Here is a 25,652-nt window from a genome sequence, read left to right on the forward strand (position 1 = left end):
GTCCATCACTCAATGTATTCATCGTCAGGATGCTGGCTTTTGCTGGCTTTCTCCCCAGCTCTACCCCCAATTTTAGATGATTTGGAAACTACAAGAATCTCCTCAGGACTTCCCAAGTCCTGTCCACATCCAGACCTCAAGGCAGAGATGGAAAATCTCTTTCAACTCTCATACCACCCATGATCAATCAGGAGTGCCTATGTTGGAAGAAGTCTGAGGGAGGGTCTTGGAATTGACTAGTAATGTCTGCCGTGGAAGTCATGGGGAGGTGGAGGCTTGAGCGCTGCTTTTTTGCAGTCTCTAGGATCAGAACATCTGGTGAGACAATCCAAAATTTTGGAAAGAGGAGAAATAAGAATGCCTTCTGAAATGTGTCGTTTAAAAACAACGCAGAATAGACAAAACAAACGGTGGCAAAGTCACTTTCAACCGACTTCGCCTCCTGGTTTAATCAGAAGTAGGGTTGCTCAGTCATGGAACAGCAGAAGTTGGCAGTGTTCCTCCAAGTACTTTGCAGGGGAGGGTCGGCACGCCCTGAGAACTCGGTCTGAAGGAGCCTGTATGTCTCTGTAAGCTTACGCTCTCACAGCCTGATGTCATCAAATATGAGATTCCTAGTTTTTCTTTCTACTAAGCTTTTTAACATTCTCAGATTAGGGAGCGTTTCACAATCAATTACCGTTTCGATATAGCATTTTTATTGAAGAAGTTATTACACGGATGCTATATTTTAAAATCAATGATCTCTCTGAATAGATGAATCTAAGACGCGTCTTATGCTCCTTGCTGTAAATTTATGTTTACAAACATATAATTATAATTGTAAATTGTATGCCATGTAGCTCTGCATGGATCAGTTTTTTGTCAAGCTTTAAAACTCCTTCTCTAAATATAAAAATGTTACTATCCCTAATTTTTTTCTTTTCTATTATAGTTTCTTACAAGATATTGAATATAGTTTCCTGTGCTATACAGAAAGACCTTGTTGTTTATCTATCTTATGTATAATAATTTGTACCTGCTCATCTCAAACTCCTAATTTATCTCTCCCTGCCTTTCCCCTTTGGTAGCCATAAGTTTGTGTTCTATGTCTCAGTAGGTTTCTGTTTTGTAAATAAATTCATTTGTATCATTTTTTTAGATTCAACATATAAGTGATATCATATGACTATCCCTCATTTTTATCCCTGCTTCTCCCACTGTGAGAGTCTCTCCTCGAATATCTCCACTGAGAAAGAAGAATTTATGGAGTTTTACATTCCACAGATTACAAAAAGTAACCTTTACATTTTATTTTCTAAACATTATGCTTTAGAAGTATAGTAAAACTTGTATTAAAATTATGATGTTTTAATATAATTTTTACTTCTGAAAGAGACAAATAGCATATGATCTCACTTATATGTGGAATCTAAAAAAAAAAAAATAACACAAATGAACTTATTTACAAACCAGAAATAGACTCACAGACATAGAAAACAAACTATTGGTTACCAACGGAGAAGAGGGGTGGAGATGAATTAGGAGTCTGGGATGAGCAGATACACACTACTGTATACAAAATAGATAAACAACAAGGTCCTACTGTATAGCACAGGGAACTATATTCAATGTCATAATAACCCATGATGGAAAAGAATCTGAAAAAGAATATATGTATCTGTAGGTATACATGTATAACTGAATCACTTTGCTGTACACCTGACCACACTGTGGGGGTCTAGAGCAGATGAAAAACAGTGCCTACAGAAACTATTATTAAGAGTGGAAAGTTAACATGGCCCCGATTACAATCATCCTTGTCTCCCGGGCAGTTCCAGAGCTGATGGGGCACAGGGAGGATTCGGTTCTGGCCCCACCGCTGCCACTGCCCGCTGCCACTGTCGGATCACTTAGGGGCAGCCACTTAAGTGCCTTGGATTTCATTTTCCCCATCTTCCAAATGGGGATAATAATACTTGCTTTGCCTACTTTCCAGGATTGTTGTAAGGGTCAAATGAGAAAATGTACGTGAAAGCTCTTTGAAAAATTAAAAGCACTGCCCAATTGTAAAGGGATCAATAGGAGCAGGGGGAGGGCGGGCTGAGGGATGCTGGGCTGGTCATGAAGAGCCCCCCTAAGAGTAGATGGTGAGCTTTGGCTCAAAGGCACTGAGAGAGGCAGACTGGCTGTGATTCCAACGGACAGGCAACGGCTCACGGAGGAATCGGCACAAAGGCAGAAGCAGGTGAATCCGGTGAGCCTGGTCGTGCACGAGACCAACCACAAACCAACGTGCTTCCTCAGCCAAGGCTCCGTCCTGAGGAATTGATGTGCTGTTAGATTTACAGAATAGTACTACAAACTACTCTGTCCAGAATAGATAAACGAGTTTCTTCTGTACAGCACAGGGAACTATATTCAATATCTTGTAGTAACTTATAATGAAAAAGAATATGAAAAGGAATATATGTATGTATATGTATGACTGAAACATTATGTTGCACACCAGAAACTGACACAACAGTGTAAGCTGACTATACTTCAATTTAAAAAATGGTTTAAAAAAAGCATATATATATATATATATATATATATATATATATATATATATATAACTGAATCACTATGCTGTACACCAGAAACTAACACAACATTGTAAATCAACTATACATCAATTAAAAAAAAAAAAAAAGAGAGAGAGAGACAGAGAAAGACCATAAAAGGAAAGGTAGAACAGTGTGCCTGAAATCTCAATGAAAACCTCCTGATGCAAAGGCGAAAAGGAAGCTCTTCCACAAAATGCTCCCAGTGTTGCTCGTTCAGCAAATAAGCCCCCTCCATTTGCAGACATGTGGTCCAGATCAGACCTCCGCATGCCTGGCCGGTAATACAGTCACCACCAGGCCCTGATGCTACTGAGGACTAGCGTGTGTCTGCACCAAAGGCGTGATCCCAAAGAGTTGTATGGGAAAGTCCTGCCTTCCATCTTTGCTGTCTTGGTCACTGGCCTCGGCCAGGGCCAGCTTCATGGATGTCCGTGTGGTTGCACACGGCCCTTCATTCAGAGGGCATGTGTTTCATTCAACGCTCAGTCACGGTCTTGAAATTCCTAATAATTCTGAACAATGCTGCACTTTCATTTTGCATTGGGCCCCAGTGCTGGCTTTGCTTTCCCGCCTTCTCCTCACAAAGCACCTACCACTGACCGTCCTGACCACCCGTCCTCCCTTTTGCCTTCTAGAAACACCTTTTAATGATAATTTGTCGTATGTCCGGTTCTCCGTTGGCTGTACATGGGTATCACCTGAGACACTTTAAATACTACTGAGATCTCAGTTGTCCCCAAACAATTAGACCAGAATTGCTGGGGCCGGGTCCCAGGCAAGCACGTTTACGTTGAGATACGCATGTGATTCTAATGTGTGTCCATTCCAGGAAGTAAGCCCAAGGTGAGAATGACATTCCAGCTGAGAATAACTGTCCCCTTGGCAGAAAGCGTTCTCCACCTCTTGGCTGTCCCCGAAACTCGGCTGTCCCCTATGGACATGGCATTTTTTGTGGTCCTTTCAATTAGGGACTGTTCATTCTTGCCCATTCTATGCACCGTGGCGTCAGGGGGTTGGTGTTGCCGTGTTCCCCAAATGTTGCTACCATATCGTTTCTTGTTTCTCTATTCTGTTCCTTGGAGAAGCTTGCTTTTCTGCAGTATGCTGTGTATGTCACTCCTGTTACTGAAGGCAACATTCACTGGCCAGCTCGACTCCGATGGTCTTCACCTTCTCTCCAAGGCCATGTACTCTCCATGGTACAACTCTGTCGACACCCAGAACTCTCCATTTGACTCACTGTACAAACTTAATGCAACTCTGCAGATGGGAGCCACAAAAAATCTCCAGCGTCCTTAACCACTGCTGTTACTTGTTCACAAACATCTCGCGTTCCCACTCCTTTCAATGGCTTTCTGAAACGTCACCAGCCGTGCCTCTCAAATCAATCCATTCCTCTCTCTCTCAGCAGATGAGCTGATACTTCTCCACTTAGAAAATGGAAGTCATCAAATTTCTTTTCCATCAGCTTCTTCTGTACACACTCTCCTTTCTTACAGTCCCAAAGGGTGATGTTCTTTCCTCTTACTCAAAACCAGATCCTCACCGTCGTTCTGAGCCCACCCCACCCCCACTTCCTGGGGGGACCTCACTCCATCAAGAGGACCGGTTTTCTCACTAATGTGTTTGATCTTTCCTTAACTGTCTCCTTCTACTTACATTGTAAAGGGCTCCAATGTCTCCTCCTTTAAACGAACAAACAAGAACTTCATTCCAGACTTTCTTTGTTGCTTTCAAATCCAAAGGACTTCAAACTTCAATTTACAGTACAAAATACATTTTCTGTTGGGACTCAGGATACACATAAATATATAACTGAAACGAAAATTTCTTGCAATAATACTTGCCTTTCGTGTGTGCCGAGGACTCGATTGCAATCTGATTCTCCTCTCTTCTGTTACATTCTTTACTCTTCTGTTGTTTCTGAAATGCTTGCAACTCACTAAACATTTCACATCCCACTGATAGACGACAACCCACTGTTTGAAAATCATGGATCTAACCTGTCCTGTCTCTTTAAACACAGAGTATACAGTTCTTCCCTTGCTGTGTATTCCCCTGCTCACTGGAATGCAGCCTCACTCTGTTATTCCAATAAAACCGCTCATATTAACATTTCTTCCTCCAACAGTATTTTAATTAGCTTGTGTGTGTCAACATAATAAGTCTAGCAGATATCTTTCTCTCCTTCTCTTACTTGGTCCCGCTAAAGCATTTGGGGTGACCAGCTGTACTGTCCTCCTGCAAAATCTCTTCTTCCTGGGCTGCTAGTCGATATTGAACTCTGAGCTCCTGTCTCACTCATTGCATGCTTTCCCCTCGGTTAATTCCTGGGCTCCTCTTTTCTGCTGCGATTGTGAACTATTGAAGTTCCCCTGAATTCCATCTTTAGGTCATTGCTCTCCCAAAGCACTTCTCCTGGGAGTTCATCCACTCAATGGTTTTAAATATCACCTGATGGTTCCCGTGTCTGTGTCTGCACTTACCTCCTCTTCCTTAAGCATCCGGCAGAATCAACCTCTCCACTGGATGTGGAGGCACTTTACATGTATTATATCCAAACCTGAACTCTTTGTTCCAGGAAAAATACAATGAGGAGAATCGTGGGTTCTGTAACCTGGGTTGGCAGCAATTGACAGCATCCTCTAGACCAATAATGCTCCCGTCTTCTTTTTCCTGATGCTACCAAGAGACCACCTTCTCCTATAGCTTCCATCCACCAAAGAGTGAATTTTTAAATTGGCGTTACTATGCATGATCCACGATGATGAATATAATTCCTTATTATTAAAATACAGAAGGTGCTATGCAGATCTGAATTATTGGTTCATGCTCTTAAGTGTGAACATGACCATATTCTCAACATAAAACCACTAAGAATCCAGTGTTCCAGCTACCTGATTAAAGGCCAAGACGACACCTGGGTTCCCCCATCAAGTCTCGTAAATGTCGGGGACTTCCTTTCCCAAAAGCGGTCCTGTTCTGATAAATAACAAAGAGGAACGATTTCACGCATCTGTCTAGCCCACGGGAGAGGACAAACTAGTCCATGTGGGTGGACCATTAAATCACAGCCTTATTTGCACAGCAGCAGAACCATCATGAAGATTAGAGTGACCTAATCTATTAATTTTTCTTCTTCTCTATGTTGGTTATCTTCCCCACCCTTCAGGTGCAGAAAGTTTGGATAGATGCCAGTTCGTTTAATTGGATTTTTTTCATAAGCACAAAAAATATCAAGCAGTTCTTTTAAGCTCTTTGGGTGAGCTCAACAAGGGCCAAATCAATTAAGTAAATTGCTTAAAAAAAAAAAACCAACCCTACCAATCCCAAAGAAACTGCATCCCTGCTTCAGAGATGGTATATGCCAAGGTTTATACAGAGCAGATCTTTCCAGCTGAATTACCAACTTCTTAAAATTGGGGATTTAAAAGGGAAATGCTGACAGGATCTCAGCTGTGGTGGTGAAAGTGTGCAGCTCTCGTCCGTCCGGCAGGGCTGTTCTGACAGCAGTTAGGGGACAAGGCAAACTGACTGGCCTGGGGACACTTACCACGTCTGTGGCTGTGACCTGATTTACTCGTACCTTCGATGGGGCACTCATAGTAAAAGTATCTGCACTCTGACTTATGAAACAAGACATCTCCCTCTCCTCTTTTGTTGCCTTAAAGAAACTACACATGACATTTGCAACACCACCCGGTTGGAAGGTTTCACGATTTTCTTTTTCCCTCTGCCACCTTCCCTCTCTCCTACCATTTAAGAAACAGAAGCCCAGAGCTGGGTTTTCGTGTGAGTGGTACCATGTAACCAGAACAAACAGAGGACACGGGAAAGGTGGAGAAAAGTTAGATATATAAGCAAGAAAAAGTGAGTTATTGATTTTATTGACTGGTCTGTTAACTTCTGACATTGCAATAAAGTCTTATTTATTTGTATACAGAAGACTCAATTACATAGATACATATCATTTTAACAGCTGGGTTATTTACAGGAGAATTGCAGCTTCATAAATAATAGAGACCTGGGATTTCTCAAGCTGATGCTTATCCATTGTTACCCAAGGAAGTCGTGATGGCTGCGTATATACCTCCGAGCAGTCATTAGAACAGCATTACGATAGGCTGAGGGTAAGAAAGGAGAGGGGCCAAGGATTAAGCGGGAAATAGGACAAGGGTCTCAGCTCAGCTAAAATATACAGTAAATAACCCTGGGGTAATCGTAGCAGGTGGAGCTCAGTTCTCCTCCCTCCTGCCAGCACAGGAGAGCTGTCAGTGGAGATTGTGGGGTTAAGCATTCTAGGTCTTTAAACTTCCATTTAAATTGTACAAGCCATTAAGATTACATTACAGATTTTGTTTTTTTAAACACCAGAGATGTGTCTCCAAGGAAGTTTTATAACAATAGGGTCAAGTACTCTGAAACATCTTCTCTCTCTCTCTCTTTTTTTTTTTTTTGATTGAAGTTTAATCAATTTACAGTGTGTCAATTTCCAGTGTACAGCATAATGTTTCAGTTGTACGTATACATACATAATTTTGTTTTCAAACCAAACGTTTTCTCTTGATGCAGCAACTGGTGGAGATGGAGGTGGACATCCTGGTGCTGCCCCTGGTTCTCTAGGGTTCCCTGCAGCCTTGGTCAGGGGGAGTCCTGAAACAATTCTCTGTTTGTCTGTTAGTTTAATGTGTAGCTTCCCTGCTAGGCTGTAAGCCCCAAAGGCCCATGAACCATATCTGGTCATTACTCAGTAAATATTTGTTAGGAATGAGTGAATTAATTAAGTAGCGAGGAGAAGTGAGACAACAGAGTATTATTTTTATGTGTCCCTAGCATCTTGTAAAATACCCTCCACCTGGCAAGAACTTAATAATACTATGAAGAATGAATGATCCAAGAACAGTATTAGGACCCCAATTTCCAGATGAGGTGGCTAGAGCTCACGGTTGGTCATGGATTTGGAGCTCAGATCCAGACTTTAGGACTCAGAATCCCACAAGAATAACTCTTCTACAGAGCAGGGACCGGAGAGCTCCTGGAAGCAAGTAGAGAGGGCAGCTGTAAGAAAATACATTTCTTGGCTACTGTGAAGGATGCTGCAGTGAATGTGGGAGTGCAAAATCTCTCTGAAATCCTGATTTCATCTCCTTTGGGTACATACCCTGAAGTGAGACCCCCGGTCTCGTGATAGTTCTATTTTTAATTTTTTGAGGAACCTCCATACCGTTTTCCACGGCAGCTGTACCATTTTACATTCCCACCCATGGTGCCAACTTCTCCACAACTTTGCCAGTACTTGTTGTCTTTGCATTTTTGAGTTATCCTAACAGGTGTAAGATGATATCTCATTGTCCACAATAGCAGCCGTGAATGAAAACTACTGCCAGCAGTGTCAGTAAACAAAGGATGCTGTGGCCATCAAGTCACCAGCCGCTGCTGCCACCTCCTTAAAGTGAGCAGAGGGAACTCAGGCTGCAGACAAGCAGGCAGCCTGGCCTCTGCAGCCACCCCTAGGGGTGCCCCCTGAGGGAACTCAGGATGTGGGAGCAAAGGATACAGACAAGCAGGCAGCCTGGCCTCTGCAGCCACCCCTAGGGGTGCCCCCTGAGGGAACTCAGGATGTGGGAGCAAAGGATACAGGCCCTAGAGAGCTAGGTGCATATCAAAGGAATGATTTCAATGAGCCCAGACCTTTGCAACTTCCATTACATAGAAAAGTGTGAAATCCCTTAAGATACCTGGTTTTCTTTAATTAACAGTGATCTTTTGATGTTCTGACTACCTGATTTTTGTTGCAAAAACTCATATATCCTGGCTTCTACCTTGCCACATTGGAACAGCCTCTTAGAGTGATCTGAGGTGCTGCGTCCTGGGCTTGAGCCCTCAGGAAATCCACTGAATAAAACATAACTCTCAACATTTAGGTTGTGCATTATATGTCAGTCGACACAATGATATGGAAACAACTTAAATGTCCATTGAGGGGATGAATGTATAAAGAAAATGTGGTGTAGACATAGAATGGAACACTATTTAGCTTTAAAAAAGAAAGAAATCTTGCCATACGTGACATGGATGAACCCGGCGTACATTATGCTTATGTGAAATAAGCCAGACACAGGACAGATACTTCAGGATTCCACTTAGAGTCAGACTCATAGAAACAGGTGAATGGTGGTCACCAGGAGTTGAGGGGAGTGGGGAAGAGGGGAGTTGCTGCTCAGTGGGTATAACATTTCAGTTATTCAAGATGAGTTAAGTTCCACGGGTACAACATTGTGCCTACAGTTAACAATACACCACTGTGCACTTAAAAATGTGTTGAGGGCAGAACTCATGTTTAGTGTTCTTACCATGATAAAAGTAAAATAGAATGAAATAAAATAAAGTGAAAAGAAAATAGAAAATCCTAACAGAATTCAGGCTGGGCTGTGAGTACTCATTTGCTGTTCACTCACCCATGAGGGCTGAGGGCCATCACTACCTCCTTTGCGGCTGTTGTCTCTCTGGTCCTCATTTTAAGAGTCCACCGATATATACATCTGTGCTTATGATCCACTCAGGAGCCGAGTTCTTTTTCGGACTCACGTTCAGATGTCACCCAGCCCATGTATAGATTCCTAGATATCAATGGTGCCATTTTGGCCAAAGCCATCACTGCCAGACGCTGCCCTGAAAAACCACACCTTCCACTTGGGAATCATTGGTTCTTTCATTGTTTTCCACCGTCGCTCACATTTCCCTGCATGCATGTCTGTCCTGAGCTCTCCCTCCCCTGTGTCTGAGCCGTGAGCTGTGCCTGTCATCGCCCCCCGACCCAGTGAGCCTTTGGAAACCTCTTGGGGAGGCTGTTGTCAGGTCCTTCTCCATCCTGTCTCTGAGTTCCTCTCCAGACTCACCTGTGGATGCTACCCTGCCCTCGAGGCATTGACAGTGTTGGAGGCTAATGCTCAGCCTATTGTCTGATTAAACAGCTGGGGCCACGTTTCCCAGGCCTGCTGCCTGGAGCGCTGCTCTCTCTGTGTACGTGAGCCCCACTGGGTGGCACGCCTAGCGGTGCAGACCCAAGGGTGGGGCTCTGTCTCTTTTGAAATATTATGATGATGATAAGAAAGCTCACATGATGGAGTGTTTACTTTGATTACACCATTTGCTGATGTGGATTAGTGGACTTAATCCTCACTTTATGAAGAGGTACCACTTTTATTTCATTTTTACGGATGATGCAATTGAGCAGAGAAAGATTAAGCCACTTGCTTAAGGTCCTGCATCTGGTAAGTGGTGGAGACGGGCAATCCGGCTTCAGAGCCGGTGCTCCTCCCCACAGATAAGGCTCTCCTGCTCCCGTTAGAGCTCTCCCCGGGGCTGGTCTGTACCACCGGCAGGTCTCCTGATGGAGGTGTCACTTTGCCCACTTACGCTGCCCTGAGCCCTTCACACCACCCCATCTGCAGACTCACTACCCTGAGCCCTTCACACCACCCCATCTGCAGACTCACTACCCTGAGCCCTTCACACCACCCCATCTGCAGACTCAACTTTCTGTCTGAGAGGCAGAGGCAGAGACGGGGCATCTCCAGTGTTGTTCTTGCTGCCATCGGAATGTTGGATGGACAGGAGACCGGATGGACCAGACGTGTGGTGACTATGCCCACGGTCTGGGTGACAATGAAGACAGCTGAAGCAGAGAAGGGGACAGTTGTCAGCAACACTAGAGTGCAAGATTTGGCGTTTGGTAGTTGGCTATCTCTGGGGGTGAAGCAGAGAGACCAGGCAAGGGGAACTTAGAGATTCACTTCTGGAGGATGTGTGATTAGAAGGACAGACATGAATGGAAATTGTGCAGTTAGAAGGAGTTGGAGTTTTGGAAGGGGAGATGCTGAGGTTTTGTTTTGCTTTGTTTTTCTTTTTGGCTTGTGGGAAATGTGCTGTTTAGAAATACTGTCAGGAGCTCAGAGCAGTTTTTAGATGTGGTAATTTAGATCCAGACATCATCTGCGTTCTCCAGTCTCCTGCATTTTTTTCCTATACCTGAATTCATTCTTGGATATTGGTTGCATGTGTCTGATTTTACAGGATCCTCTAAAAGGTGTCCTCTGTGGTCACATGCCTTCCTCTCTCCTTTTTTACCAAGATCATTTGTGATTGGATAATCATACTTCAGTGTCATTTGCAATAATGCTCCATGAGTAACTGATAGTGAGGGCCAACTTTGTTGAGCATTTATTATGTGCCAGGCATGATGGCTGGGCTCTTTTCCCTCTGTAATCTGTGTCCCTACCGCAACTATAATTCAGGTGCTATTACTACCTCCATTTTGCAGTTTAGGAAACTTAAGATCAGAGAGGTTGAGTAATTCATCCAGAGTCACACAGACAGCCTATGTGAAGCAAAGATGAAAACACAAGTCATTCTGTTGTCAGAATATCATGGTCTGGCACTCGGGGGCTTGTTCTCCTGCTCCTGAGCACAGTTGCACAGAGCAGCATCAGACAAGGTCACCCTGACCATGATCGATCAGGACAAAACCAAGATCACCCCATAGTTATGTTGGAAGACGGACGAAAGCACGAACATTGCCCAGACCACAAAATGACCAAATATTCAGCCATCCTGGCTAATATGACTCTTGTTCTTTCACCAATTATAGCTTCAGCCTCACACCCTCTTTCCTATCATGTACTCAGAATTGTTAAAATATTCAATCATGAGATTGCTCTGACTTCCAGATAGAGTCCAATCCAGAGCAAAGCCCCCCTTTTCTGGAACCTTCTCCAAAATCACTCAACACAAGCCTACATCTATGTCCTCTCTTCTTCCTTCTTAACGCCTCCTGGTCCCGCATGGTGCGCATTCTCCCTTCTGTCAATGAGACTACAAATCAAAATTAGTTCAACTGCATGGTGGTCTTTGGCTGAAGCACGCTGACACACTGAAACACTCCCAGTTATCCACATTCTTAGATTTGCATACAACCCATAGATGTGCTTATAATACGGTTGAACCCCAAACTTGACCAGATGTGGGTTTGAATCCCAGCTCCTCTTCCTCCTCCTCCTTCAAAAAAAAAAAGTTGTGGATATGTGTCTTTTACTTAAATTTTCTGAACCCGAATTCTAATATCATGGGGTTGGTATGACGATTAAATGAGGTGACGTATGTAGAATATTCTAGTATATTTTCAGACTCTACAACTGTTAGTTTCTTTCCCTGATCCCTTCTTGATTAAGCCTGTTTCTTCTAAATAAAGCATTTTGTCCAACGATCATATTCTAGTGATACAGTCTAACCCACCAAATTTTGAGGGTGTTTAGACATTATATGTAAAATTTCCAGTGTATTCTATTGCCTAATCTCTGTGCCATAATTTATAGCTATATAAAGGCCAGTGAGTACTAATGTATTTTATGCATTCTGAGATACACAGCTTCTCCCCCTCATAGTTTACCGTGACATCTTAAAAGGAAGATTTTAAGATAACAGTTGGGATGTGTCTTGTAATCGGTGTTATGTCACAGTTTAATTGGCAGCTTTTTTTCTTTCTTAGTGGGACATAAACTATGCATGAATTTTACATCCGCAGCATCCTAGGTTTGATGAAATGTGGGATATAGTTTTAAATGACTGGACAGCTCCCCTTCCACTGTTTCACCTTTTCACCATGGTAGTCAGCAGCTTGCTCTGTTTTCAACTTCGATGCTGACACTACCATTCGAAAGTCAAGTGGAAACTCAAGGAGATTTTTAAAAGTAGTTGGACGTAAAACCTGACTGTTATCATCTGAGTCCAAGTCATGTTTAGCAGGCATGTTTTTATAATACAAGCTCTGACAAGGATCCCAAAATAAGTTCATACGACAAATGGAAATTGCTCCGCATTGTAGCCTGTCATGTCATGGAGTGAGAATAATGATCCAAAACCATCTGAACAAGTTCTGTGAAGCTTTTGTTCTATTTGACTTTAAGTGGAACAAAATCTTCAGAACAAGAGGACAACAAAATAATGCTTTGCTAAGAGGATAAAAGAATATGACCTAAGTCTATTAGTGACAGAACACTCTATGAATGCACTCAAGTTAATAGCAATCTTCTAGCAACAGATACTTTTTCAATTACAGTAATGCTAAGAAATAAATAGGCTAAGTGAGAGAAAAATGGTCAGAGACACATGAATTGGATGAGTTGTTTGGCTGTTTGGTTCTTTATAACCAACTCTCATGGGGGGAGAAAAAATCTAACCAACAATCTATTGATGGGGCATTAAGCTGCATTTTCATACTCCAGATCTACTTAATCTTATTACAGATGCAATGCTGTGTTACCCCCATCTCCGAAGAAGGTTTTGCAGCACTTGGTGACTGTACATAGTGAGTCATGCCACATCCTTCTCTTCCTGCACAATTTTGTGTTGTCTGCTGTCACAGAAGCGCTGCTGCTGTAAGGGGTTGCTAACTAGGTATGATGCTACAGTTTCATGCGATGTAATTCCTCTGGGGACATCTCCTCTTGGTCCTTTGCTGAGTTCTAAATGACCCCACTTTCACCAATCTTCAGTTGCACGCAAGAGTGATTGCAAATGCTACCCCTTCCGAGTATCTGTGTAGAAATGCAGTTTTATTTCAGCTTTAAGGGGTTTAAAATTTTTATTCCCCCTTTTTAAAGTGGTGCGCTGGCTACTTTTGGGAAGAATGTGGTGTTCTGAGAGTGAATAACGGAAATGGATAGGCCAGAGTCTTATCTTCATGGACCCTCACAAATGGAAAAGCAAAGATAGGGATATGGAAGGGGAAAGTGTCAGGAAAATTGCCGTAAATCACAGAGCAAGGATACTGGGCTACATTTGGCATCAGTTTTGTTGTGTTTTAAAAAGGATAAATATGCTTTGCCTTTAAGAACGTAGGAGCCGCTCTGCCTACTGTGAACCTCTTGGCGGAGAGTCCTCCCACCAGGCTGCACAGGGTGAGACGTGGTCCAGGGTTATTACTGGGACTGAGAACGCACCTCTTGGATGTTTTCTTTTTCTGCATTCTCACGTGCCCATGCCCGATTTTTGTGAGACGGAGTGTAACAGTCCACTGCAAATGTCTGAAAAAAGTTGGGCATTTTAGGTGTATTTACATTTTAAATGCCACCCAAGGAAAGGAAGAAAGAAGGAAGGGAGGGAGGGAAGGATGAGGAAAGAAGGAAGGAAGGAAGGAAGGAAGGAAGGAAGGAAGGAAGGAAGGAAGGAAGGAAGGAAGGAGATTTAATGAGAAAAATGTATGCAAAATACTAAGCAAAGTGTCTGGCCCATAGTAATACTTGGTAAATGCTAGAGATCATAAAATATTTGAGCAGCGGAGTTGTCTAGCTGATACAGATGTGGACCTTCCATCCATCAGATAATCTGGGATGTAGTCGTCTCTCTGTTACTAACCAGGTTTGTAATAGTGAAATAGTGAGTTACCTGCTATAGAGCTTAGTATAAATGGATGTAACAGTGATAAACACCTTGTAGGGCTATTATAAGGGTTGATAACACATGAGAGGTAATTAACGTATCACTTGGCACCTAGAACTTTATCTATAAAGAAAATCATATTGATGTCTCTACAGTGGGGTCAAGGGAAAAGAGAAATTATTGATTCAAAAGAGGAAACATTTTAGGAGTGTCTGGTCAGACATTTCTTTCTCCTGGAGGAGTGAAAGGAAAGGCTGGCTGTGATTTCTCAAATCCTGCCAGGTCCACCAGCAGCTCCTGAAAGCTCTGTGGTAGACCAGTGTCCCTCTGCAACAAAGCAGACACTGGGCAAAGGAAGAATGGGGGTGGTGGGGAGTCCAGTGCAATGAGTTTTGCATCAGTCTGCATGCTTCAGTTTAAAGGTTTTTCCTTTAAACAGAGAACACATCCTTGTCCTGCATCTAATTGGGTGGGAGAAAGGCTTAAAAATACCTTTATGGTATGATAATGAGAGCACACGGCAGTTTGAAAAATGTTTTTACTGGCAAAACGCAGTGTCGAGATCTTTCTATTTACACGATCATTAATGTGCTCCGGTAATTTGACTGCCCTGGGAACTCTCCAAGTCTGGGAAATTCAACAATCTGTGATGATCTAATCACCTGCTCTTTGCAGTCACAAGCGCAGCCCCGGCGGACGGAGGACCACGCGCTTTCCGCGCTGAGGGTCTCCGAGATCTTGTACCACGCGCATTATCAGAAGCGACTGCGCCCAGAGGCCATCATTTCCAATTGAAATAATGATTTCTTCTGTTGTGGCTTATGGTTAAATCATATTCCGAATGTCAGATCATCAGCCTCCTTGCCGCTGAAAGGTTGTGCAGAGTTCAGACCTCTGGAAGGCATGTAGGTCTTGGAGAAGAGGGGAATCATACATCACTGTGGTTTCTACCTGACTTCGGTCTGAGCCAGGAGTTTGGGCTTGTGTCACCATGACGTAGCTCTCCGTTTCACCCTCTCCTCCTTCTCAGACCTGGGGTTGCCGGTATCCACAGGCATACCTCCCTTCATTAGGCTTTGCTTTAACACGCTTTTTAAAAAACATATCCACAGATACTGCCTTAAAAAAAAAAACAAATTGGAGGTTTGTGGCAGCCCTGTAATGTCAGATGATGGTTAGCATTTTTTAGAAGTTCTTTTTTTAAATTACAGTATGTACTTTTTTTTGGTAATAAAAATATTATTACATATTACTAAATAAGAATATTAAAAAATAATGCTATTGCACACTTAATAAACTACAGGCTAGTATTTTTTAAATTGAAGTACAGTCAGTTACAATGTGTCAATTTCTGGTGTACAGCACAATGTCCCGGTCATGCATACACATACACATATTTGTTTTCATATTTTTTCATTAAAGGTTATTATAAGATATTGAACATAGTTCCCTGTGCTGTACAGAAGAAACTTCAGGCCAGCTTTAACATAACTTTTCTATGCACTGGGAAACCAAAACGTTTGTGGAACTCACTTCATTGCCATATTCGTTTGGTGGTGGTGGTCTGGAACCAGACCCACGGTATCTCTGAGGTCTGTCTGTACTGGGGGCTGCTCAGCTAAGCATCTCAATAAACTGACAGTTTAAAAGCTTATAATGAAACAAAGTTATGGTTACCAGGAGGGGAAGGGGGTGGGAAGGGACAAATTGGGAGTTCAAGGTTTGCAGATACTAGTATATATAAAATAGATAAACAACAAGTTCATACTGTATAGCATAGGGAACCATATTCAATATCTTGTAGTAACTTATGATGAAGAAGAATATGAGAACGAATGTATGTATGTTCCTATGGACTGAAGCGTTATGCTGTACACCAGAAACTGACACATTGTAAACCAACTGTACTTCAATAAAAATATATTTAAAAAAATAAAATAAAATTAGCAGTCTTGAAACAAAAAACAAAACAAAACAAAAACAAAACAAACAAAAAAAGCTCCTAGTGAGACTTTTGATGGGGCAGCCCTGTAGGTCTGTGAGGCTGCAAAGAAAGCCTTGTAGATATAAATAAACCTGAGTGTTGCTGGAAGAGGCTGGACGATGGGCTATTGCAAGAAGAACTACGGTGACCTCTGACCCTACCGCTTGTCCCCACCGTCCTATAATGAAGGTGTTAGGTAAAAAAACAAACCGAAAAAAAGCCCTAGCTAGCTCCCTTCCCTTCTGCCTCATCCCCTGACCCCAACACACACACACACACACACATACACACATCACCTAAGCTTGTACTGAAATTTTAAAGCAGATTATTTATGAGCTTTGACCATTTTCCAAGCATAAGTAAAGGCAGTTCCTAGTCATTCTTGCATGTTTTGCAATGGGTAGGTCACGTGGGAGAACTTTAAAACAAGGTTTTGGAGTATCTAGGTTTTATTCCCTTGTTTTCAAGCTGGGCTGCCAGTCCAGGGGGAAAAAATCTGTGGTTTTTTGTTAGTGAAAGTGTAACACTGTTAGAAAGATGGGTCTACAACCGAGAAAAGACATCTTCACTATGATTTCTCTTTTAAGGAATTCGTGACCCGTCTCCCCATTTTAGGGATAGGTAACACAGTTTATAGAGAGAAAAACAAAACTTTACTGTAATTTCCCACCACATGCTATATTTATGTGGTCACTAATAATGACGTATAATAGTTGGTATTGAGGATTTGTAAGTTTGGTTTCTTACTGAGGGAAAAAAGCCATGTCCAGATTCCTCTGTGGACAGAACACTCATCAGAATTTGCACTGATTTGGAAAAGGGCGGTCAAAGCAGTTGTGGGTTTATGTGCAATTTTCAAAATTTGAGGTCCCCTGGGCAGGGACTGCTTCATGGGCTGGTGACCACCGCACACGCACTGGGCTCACCGCTCAGCAGGGGCCCATGTTTGGAGTTTAATGCTCTGAGGTCACCGTCTTGAAATTCTTAATAATTTATCTTTGAATCTGTGTTTGGTGAGTCAAATCCAGTGGGACAACAAGAGCATGAGGTCGGTGGCGGTCCAGTCACTGCCTCCTCAGTTCCCCAGGATGGGGTGGTTCTCAGCCACCTGCTCCCTGCCCCTGGTGCCCCAGGACACCCAGAAGCCTGCGTGTCGCTCTTGCCTTCTCCCTTCTACCCTTCTTGGGGGTCTGGGCTCAGGTGCTGGGAGGGACACCTGATCAGTGTGCAAGTCAGAGGGGGTTTCTTGCCCACCCCGATCCAGGTGTCCAGCGCATCCCAGCGGGGAAGTTGCAGTCACTTGAGTTCACCCATCTGCGGTGGATTAATGCAGGCAGCCCCAGGGAAGGGGGAGATTGACTTCCCAGCCTCAGTCCAGGGACTTGTATTTTCATTTGTCACCAAGCCCCATAAATTATGTAGTCGGCCCTCACGGAGGGTTGAGCATGGATGAATCGTGGGAGCAAGCTCCCTCGGTGGGCAAAAAAACCCCAGGATCTACATGACTTCCGTGTCCAGGGGACCGTGCCAGAGTCCCATCAGTCCGTTCAGAGCCAGGACTTCATCCCTGGGTAGAGTGCAGTGTGGAGCGTGGCTCCTCGCAGTGACCTTGGCAGAGGACGTGTCCACTTCCTGGGAGCGGTGGGTCGAAATCAGCAAAGCTTCTTCGATTAAAAAAAAATGCCTTTAAAAAATCAGACACATCATTTTCAGGTGGTTGAAAATCTGTGTCTAAATGGTTTCAGCACACCTTGACACACACACCTCCATCATTTGAAGAGTGCCAGCTCACTGCAACCTGCCTAGCCACCGACATGCAGGCTACGTAGACACACGCGTAAAGACACACGTACACTTGTGCACACATGCATGCCGAGGCCCAGAGCTGGCCTGCAGGGGCTACAAAGGTGAGTGAGAAGGCGTCTTTGCCCTGAAAGAATTTACACTCTTGTAGAGAGAGTCGTACTCAAGGGATATTCCGCACCCAAGGCGCTCCACATGCCAACGGTGGCTCGTGGAATTTTGCTCAAATATATTTGATGACTGTCTCTTCTTTTTCATGTCTTTTCTGAGAGGAAGCATTTTACAGAAATGGAGAACTTTATTGGCCTGGATAGCACAGGAGTTCAGCTCTGCTTTTATGAGATGGATGTGAAAACAAATGATAAAAAATTGTTGCAGGAAGACCAAAGGGAGATTTAGGAAATTTTGAGAGGAGAAAAAAAAAATGTCTTTAAAGTCTTCCAGAGCCCATATAGACTAGGCTCTGGAAGCAATTATTCAGTAAGCTGGAAGACTTGAGCAATTTATTGAATAAATTTCGTAGATGGTACAAAACGTCCTCAGATCGTCGAGCCTGCATACTGGATTGGTGGGGTTTCTTGTTCTGCTTTATTTAGGCCTCAAATCCCCCTTTGACTTTTCATGCTTATGTACAGCCTTTAAATAAAGATCAGCATTTAAAACCACTGGGGACCTGGACCCCTCACTCAAAGATAACTGGATTTCCTTCCACCAAAGGCCAGAGGAGTCACCTGCTAAAAGAAGCAAGCAATCCATTCTGCCTATTAATGCCTTCAGACTGGTCTCCAGGCCTCGATGGGTGAAGTTGCAAGTCCGGGACAACAGAACTTGCAGAAACGCACAAGCCATGTGTGAATTAAGGAATGTCTGATTTCCAAGTGGGGCTTATTACTTTAGAGTCTCCAGTTCCACCGGGGGTCCGTGTGGTGTTCTGTACATAAATACGTGTGTGGCCAGAATCATAAAGAAATCTCGACAGGCAATAAAAAAAATGGCAAACAGTGGCAGTGGCTCTGAAAAGATTTTTATAGACACCTCCACTCCCTCCTTGGCATTTAGTAATCTGGAAGAAATTGAAAGAAAGGAAAGTTTAATTTAGAGGGGACTTCTGCCCCGCTTTGCTGGGTTCACAGGCCTGGCATTAAATAATAATGCATTCAACTGTCCAGCTGATAATAAGGAACCTTTGCATCACCTCACTCCCTGGTGAAAACTGCAAACCGTGGGTAAGAAAGGTATAAATACCAGAAAAAGCTGAGGGATCCCTGTGACCTTCATCTGATTATGTTTGTGCTAATGCAGAGAGGACAGAAACCCAAACTCTCCCTCTGAAGAACCTGATTCATTAAAAATGCATCGCTCATTAACGAGCAAGTCTCATGCACTTGAACGCCCGCAGGTTGGCTGACACGTGGGAGAAAGGGGAACTGGTGTGTTTGCAAGAGCTGCTCATAAGTGCAATTCTGTTTTCTTCTCTGTCTGCCCTGGCCATCGTATCCTGTTGGCTAAGATAATGGGGTAAGACTCCAGAAAGACTCCAAACCCGCTCAGGATTAAAAATGTTAATTTAAGAAATATTTGTTTCCCAAAATGACTTACATGGAAGACCCAACTCCAAGACAGGCAGGCAGGGGCTGGCGGGGGTGGAGGGGGTCAGATTTGAAGCTGTATACTGGAGCACACTGTTCTACTTTTTAGAGTTGCTAAGAGATGCTGTGTCTTGTTTGCCTTAGTTAATAAAAATTCTTACACACAGACCAATTTTTTTTTTTTAATTTGCAAAAGAAAAATGAACTTGCTATGAGGAATGCAGTGACGGTTGTTCAGGAACTCTGACCTTGAGCTGGGTGGGGAGGGCGGGGGAGGGTGGAACTTGCGAGGTTCCCTCGGTCAGGAGGCTACTGAAGGGAGGACCACAGGACCTGGGCTGCCAGCCCCACCCCCAGTTCTACGGATGGTCCAGTCCCTCCAGAGGCAGCAGCCAGCTTTATAAGCCTGGGATACAGGTCAACACTGGGAAGGTGGTGTTGCATGAACCAGTGCCCTGACAAGCAGGCATTTTAACAATGAACTAGGTTATATCCCGGTGTGCCAGCCAGACTCCTAATCCGTCTCTCAGTGTCTCAGACCATTTACGAGTTATCCTTTCCTTAACAGACTTGTATCAGGGGGTTCCCACTATTTAGAGCATGACTGCTATGGCTATTTTAAATTTTATATTATGATCCCTTTAGAATCAGTTTTTACACTCCTTGAATTACCTGTGACAATTGCAAACTAGATGCATCTGAGATGATTCTGCTCCTTGCTAAGCTAGGCTGCCGCCAGGATTACGACGGAAGAAAACTCCAGGTGAAGGAACTTAGAAGGCCAAGGGCGTAATGCTGGCTGAGGGCCATCCTCTATTCATAAAACTATCAGTGTGTGGCATCCTCAGTGCAGAGGAGATTCAGACCTGCCCGGGTGGCATCCAAGCCACTGTTTTCTCCCCATGGTTTTCAGTCACCCGTGGAGCTTTATAAAATGTGCATGTGAAACACCCTGGAGATGCTCTGACCATAGCTTCATGAGGGATGTGACTCTCGATGTGCTCAGGAAGCTCCACAGACAACTCTGATTCACAGGCCTGGGGAAGAACCACTGGTCTGAGCTCTGGTCTGTGTGAGAATCTGGGAGCTGATTGCCAGCATCTTTGTGCTCCGTCACCTGGTCATGCTACTGTGGACGGAAGGAAGCGTTCTACGTGAACATCTCGATTCATAGGCTCTTAAAGGCCATTTAGTTCAGTTCTAAACATTCATCAGATGGTACCGAGCACACAGTTGGGGTGGTGTGTGAGGACATACCAGCACTCATAAGCATGGTAGAATGTATTCAGCTGACTTGGGGCAGGTAAATATTATGGGTAAATTAAATGATATTAAGTACTGTATTAAATACAAATTAAATCTTATTAAATAATACTAGACAAGAGGCCTAGCACTCATGTGGCAGGCATGAACTGTTCCAAGGCATCTGCAAATATTTTGGCTCATTTAATCCTCAGCACAGCAACCCCATGAATGATGTATCATTATTTCCCTGGGCTTTTGCAAGAGGAAGCTGGTGTATAAGGAAACTGGAAAACCAGCCCACGTTCACATGCCTGGTTAAGTGGCAGAGCTAAATCGCAACCCAAGTGGAGTTTAAAATTTGAGTCTTTGCCTTTAACCTGTACATCAAACTACTTTTAATGTCGAAATCGGAATAGAGGTAGAATTTGCCAAGAAGCTAATCATTTCAAGATATTTCCAAGGCAGATGCTGAACAACAGTAACGAGCCAAGTGGATCCCAATGCCTATCCTAAAGGAGCTACGTACCAGTCCCAGGATAAAAGCCAAACCTTTATTTCCACGTGGGAATATTCCATCACCATGAATGATGCCAACTTTGAGGGCTGAGTGTAAAGCAATGAACCAGAGAACACGGGCCCCACCCTGTTGGAACTCACAGTTGCTGCCTGAAAAACCCAGGCTATTAAATTCAGAACAGGTCACAGAGAGCTTTCTGGATTTCCTTGATCTCCAGAGAGGAAGCATGTTTCCAGGATTCCGATCGGAAGGAAACTGCCCGACCTACTTAAGTTGATGTTTTCACATTTGTGCCCGTGGAAATAATCTAACCTCAAATTCTCTGCTAACTTCTGGCTGAGCACCGCTTCAAATCGCTCTGAAACCCTCAGCCAAAGTCATGTATTCATTCTTATTGCTGGATCCTGGCCCCTGGCACCGAGAGGGCCCCTGACTTGGGAGCTGCCTTACGACCAAACAGATTAGTTTATGGTCCTACAAGATCAAGTGTAATACATGTGTTGGGGGAAATGGAAATGTGCATTAAGAAGAAACACTACTTTTTGATCCACGCAGGAGAGCATACAAAATCTCCTTGAAAGCCTGTGAAAGACTTTATTTTACCCATGAAATTGTGTGGAATTACCCTGTCCTGCACTGAACACAGTTTTTGAGACTAACCAGCCTCAGAAAAAGCGGTTGGGCCCTGGTGAGAGCCTCCAGGAACAGAGAATAAAATGTAAGCAGATGTAATCTGTGCCCAGCTACGGGTAACAAAGACACAATCTTGTTGACACAGTGCTTGTATGGGACAGATCCCAAACATTGCTGTGCTGTGCCATTAGAGACAGAATCAAAATGTTGTCCCAGTTACAGATTTATGAGACAGAAGGCCCTGGCCTGGTAGAGAAACATTTTAGAATTAAGACACGTTTTTAAAAAACTGTGTGAAAAAGGTTTCTCTCTTCTTCTGTGCGTCATGAAACTTTCTTTTCATAGTCTGGTGGAAAAATCCATCCCTGGTGAGTCTAAAGAACAACTAAATTTTTCAAAACATCTTCATAAACTAAACCAAAGTAGATTTTTAACCATTTGAGGATTGACCTAATTGACCAAAAGCATCACTTTCGGACCTGGTTAGCTCCATAAAAGTCTATAAAACTTTACTGAGAATTCTAAGGCAAAAGAGGACTTGGGTATAGAAGAATGGAAGTTGTGAGATTTACAACGGCGTAAGGCACCATCCAGTTTCAAGTGCCCTGTTACTCAAGCATAATAAATAAACCACACTTAGAAAATTTAGAAGAAAGCTCCCCAGCACATGATGGGGAAATTGTTGGCATCTTATGATAGGTCATCTTACCCTTGTTATTAAATGACAGCGATCATTAAAATGCTAAACATATTTTGACAGAATTCACTTTATAAAATGTCAGCAAGTCTGTGTTTTTATTAGTTTGCTCCAAATCAATTTAGAAATTTCAATAGAATGCTTGTAAGTATTCCCCAAGCAATGTCCATTCCTGACTTTCTGCACACACACAAAATATTACAAATTAGTCAGATTTTCAGATTTCTGCATAATGGCTTTGCACATTTATTGCTTCGTCCTATTATAAAATGCTGTTATGATTGACACACGGCTGTGGAGATAGAAGTCAATTGAATAATATGTAGCAGTCAATTTTATTTGTAGCTTAATGTGCTGAAGTATTTTTTTTCCCTACATTTCCATTATTTATAAGTCTGTCCCTTTGGAGAATATATAGAAGAATTTGTCTTAAATGAGCCAATAATGCCTTCTTTAAAATTTATAAGTGTGACAGAATTGTATCTTTTTTTCTTGGTCATCCATGGCTTGCCAGTAACGCGGTTTGAAATGTCCCCCACTTGCCATTCATAGGACAAACATCAGGAAAGAGATCTCGTTAAGGGTGGCTTGGAATCGGATTTCAGCCACCGAGAAAACAAAAGCTACCAACTGAGAACCCTGAAAAGTTGCTGCTAGCTTTATGTTTGTTTGTTTGTTTATGTATTTATTGTTACTGCCACTCTCTCACCTTCTGTGGGTTGTCCTAAAACAAAACACAGAAACACACACACAGAAAAACTATCGTGTTTTAGAAGATTTCAAAGATTTGCGGGTTTTGGTGGGATTTCATTTTTCATGCTTTGGCGTCCAACAGGATTCTAGCAAAGGAACGGCACTGAGTTCTCTGCCTACCCTCGTGGGAATCCCTGGAGGTGGTGTGGGGGTCCTCCTGTTTCAGTTAGCACCCAGGAAATTTGCTTAAGGAGCCCCATGTGCTTTTTAGGACATAAGGTGGCACTGCAAAAGGCTTTGCTTTTTGGAAAACACATCCATAACATTCAGTGTCTGAAGCACAGATGGAGACAGGGCTTAAGGGTACGAAGCCATATTAAGGGATAACATAGATGTGCTTGGTCATGTCTGATCACGCTTTATCTGGCTTTGGAAAATGAGATTAGCCATTGCCCGCCTAGGCATAAAGGTTGCAGTTTCCCACACGTGCGACAACGCATCGGCACACGCCATGCAAACTGATGTATAATGCAAGCCTATTAGCGCGACCAGTGACGGTGTCACTTTCCCTGCCGTCGCAGCCTTCTCTCTGATGGAGTGACTTTGTCCATCCCGAATGTCCGTTAGCATAATGTATGCAGTTGACAAGTGATTTGAGCAGCGGAGCTATTGATAAAGCACTCTGGCATGTCATCTGTGCCTTAATGTTATGTGACATCACAGGAAAATGGGGTCATGTGCAGTTCCCAGGCTGGAGCTTATATTAAGGGAGAACTTCTCTTTTGAATTCCAGGGGCCAGAGGAAACCCGGCACTGTCAGAGCCAGGCACTCCTGAACAACACCAGGCCAGTCAGACCCACCCCCCGTTCCCGGTTGGGCCACAGGTCAGTATCTCTCAACTGCTGTGTTTAGGCTGCACTGAGGATGGTTTAACCATATAAATAACCAAATAAATAATAATGAGTTAAAAGCAATTAACTCCAACAGAGCAAAGATGGTGATAAATTTCAGTATGAGAAGCTATATGACTACATTATTTATAAATGCTGTCAAGAAAAAAAAATGCATTAGCAGAACTCTTCTCTCTTTTTAAAGGGAATGTTGATCTTGATCATTTGGAAACTTTTCTTTTTTTCTTGTTAAAACCCGCTACAATTGTGCTGTTGGTTACCACGCAGTTTTCGGCAAAGTAAAACTTTAATGACTGCAGTGTGAAGGAAATTAAGTTATTTCAACCCTACTATAGCCATTTCTGAAATACAAGAGGTGATTTAATATAAAAAAGTTAATGCAATTTTAATGCAAGTTCAGCTTATTGGGTTTGACAATACTGTACATCACCTACAGCTCCTGCATTAATAAAGAAATACATTCATTATTTTTTAAAGTCCAATATTTGTTGTTTTTTTTTCTGAGCCTGGTACGGTTATATGGAGATGTAGAACACAATTATAAAAGACTGAGCCTTTTTTTTTTTTTTAACCTCTGTCATTTAGTGTGAAACTCACAGAGTTCACCTGCTTTTATAGAAAAAGAAGCTGATTCTTGAGCCTGTCTCTTTTGCTGTCATTGTTCCTGGAAATGAATCACTTTGAGCACTTTGGGGCTCAAGACTTCAAGGCTTGAAAACCCAAGTTTAGAGTCTGGGTTGGTCTTGACTTTCTTGTTCCAGCCTCCGCCACGTCTCCCTCTGGCCTCAGATCCTAAAAGGTATCTCAGAGCATGAATGCCTCCGTGCTCGGGGCAGAGAGCTGGGCAGACCTGGGGAGACGCCTCATCTCCTGTGGGACCCAAAGAGGGTTTTACCGGGCATCACGGAAAGCGGCTTCTTCCGGCCACGCCCTGTCTGATTTCATGCTTGTGACATTGTGTGTGTATGCGTGTGTGTCTGCGTGCACGTGTGTGTATGTGTATGTCTGTGAACACACCATGGATGATAAACTTAACGCCTCCAGGTTTGAAAAGTTGCACGACAGACCCAGACAGTGAGAAGCAGTGGGCCCTGGGACAAACTGGAGAGTGCGTGCCCTGCTTTAAGCCCATGAATTTCAGTTAAAAAAAAAAAAAATGCCACGAGTCCCAACTCCCAGCTCTGTGGCCTGTATGCCATGTGAGGACTGCCCCGTTGCCTTCCCCTCTTACCCTGATGTTACTATTGGCAGCGAAGTAACACCAGCAATCTGGGGAGCAGCTTGTCATTTTGAACTTATTCCTAAAAAATCGTTATTTTGTTCTTTAGTGTAACTTTTTTTTTTTTAAGGAAGCACAGTTATTTGTGTGAATTTAGTGACGTTTGGCAGATACCTCGGGAGCTCGGCTCACAGAGTCCAGGGCGGTGGTTCTAAAAAGCAGGGTGCATGGAATCCCAGGGCTTCTTCACAGGGCTCCCCAGCCTTGAGGGGCGACAACCGGCCGTGAGGGCTGACCGTAGGGAATGGCTAGAAAGTGGACTCAGCCCTCTCC

General features: G+C 43.3%; 1 protein-coding gene across 1 annotated transcript in view; it reads left to right on the plus strand.

The window, feature by feature from the left end:
• Positions 1 to 25,652, plus strand: part of POU6F2 (POU class 6 homeobox 2) — a 326,831-nt gene that overhangs the window by 81,208 nt on the left and 219,971 nt on the right. Inside the window, 1 exon segment of the mRNA XM_074367687.1 lies at positions 23,982 to 24,073. Coding sequence (XP_074223788.1) covers positions 23,982 to 24,073 — 92 coding nt within the window.

This window comes from Camelus bactrianus, chromosome 7 (genome assembly GCF_048773025.1).
Source record: "Camelus bactrianus isolate YW-2024 breed Bactrian camel chromosome 7, ASM4877302v1, whole genome shotgun sequence".
NCBI classification, from domain to species: Eukaryota; Metazoa; Chordata; class Mammalia; order Artiodactyla; family Camelidae; genus Camelus; species Camelus bactrianus.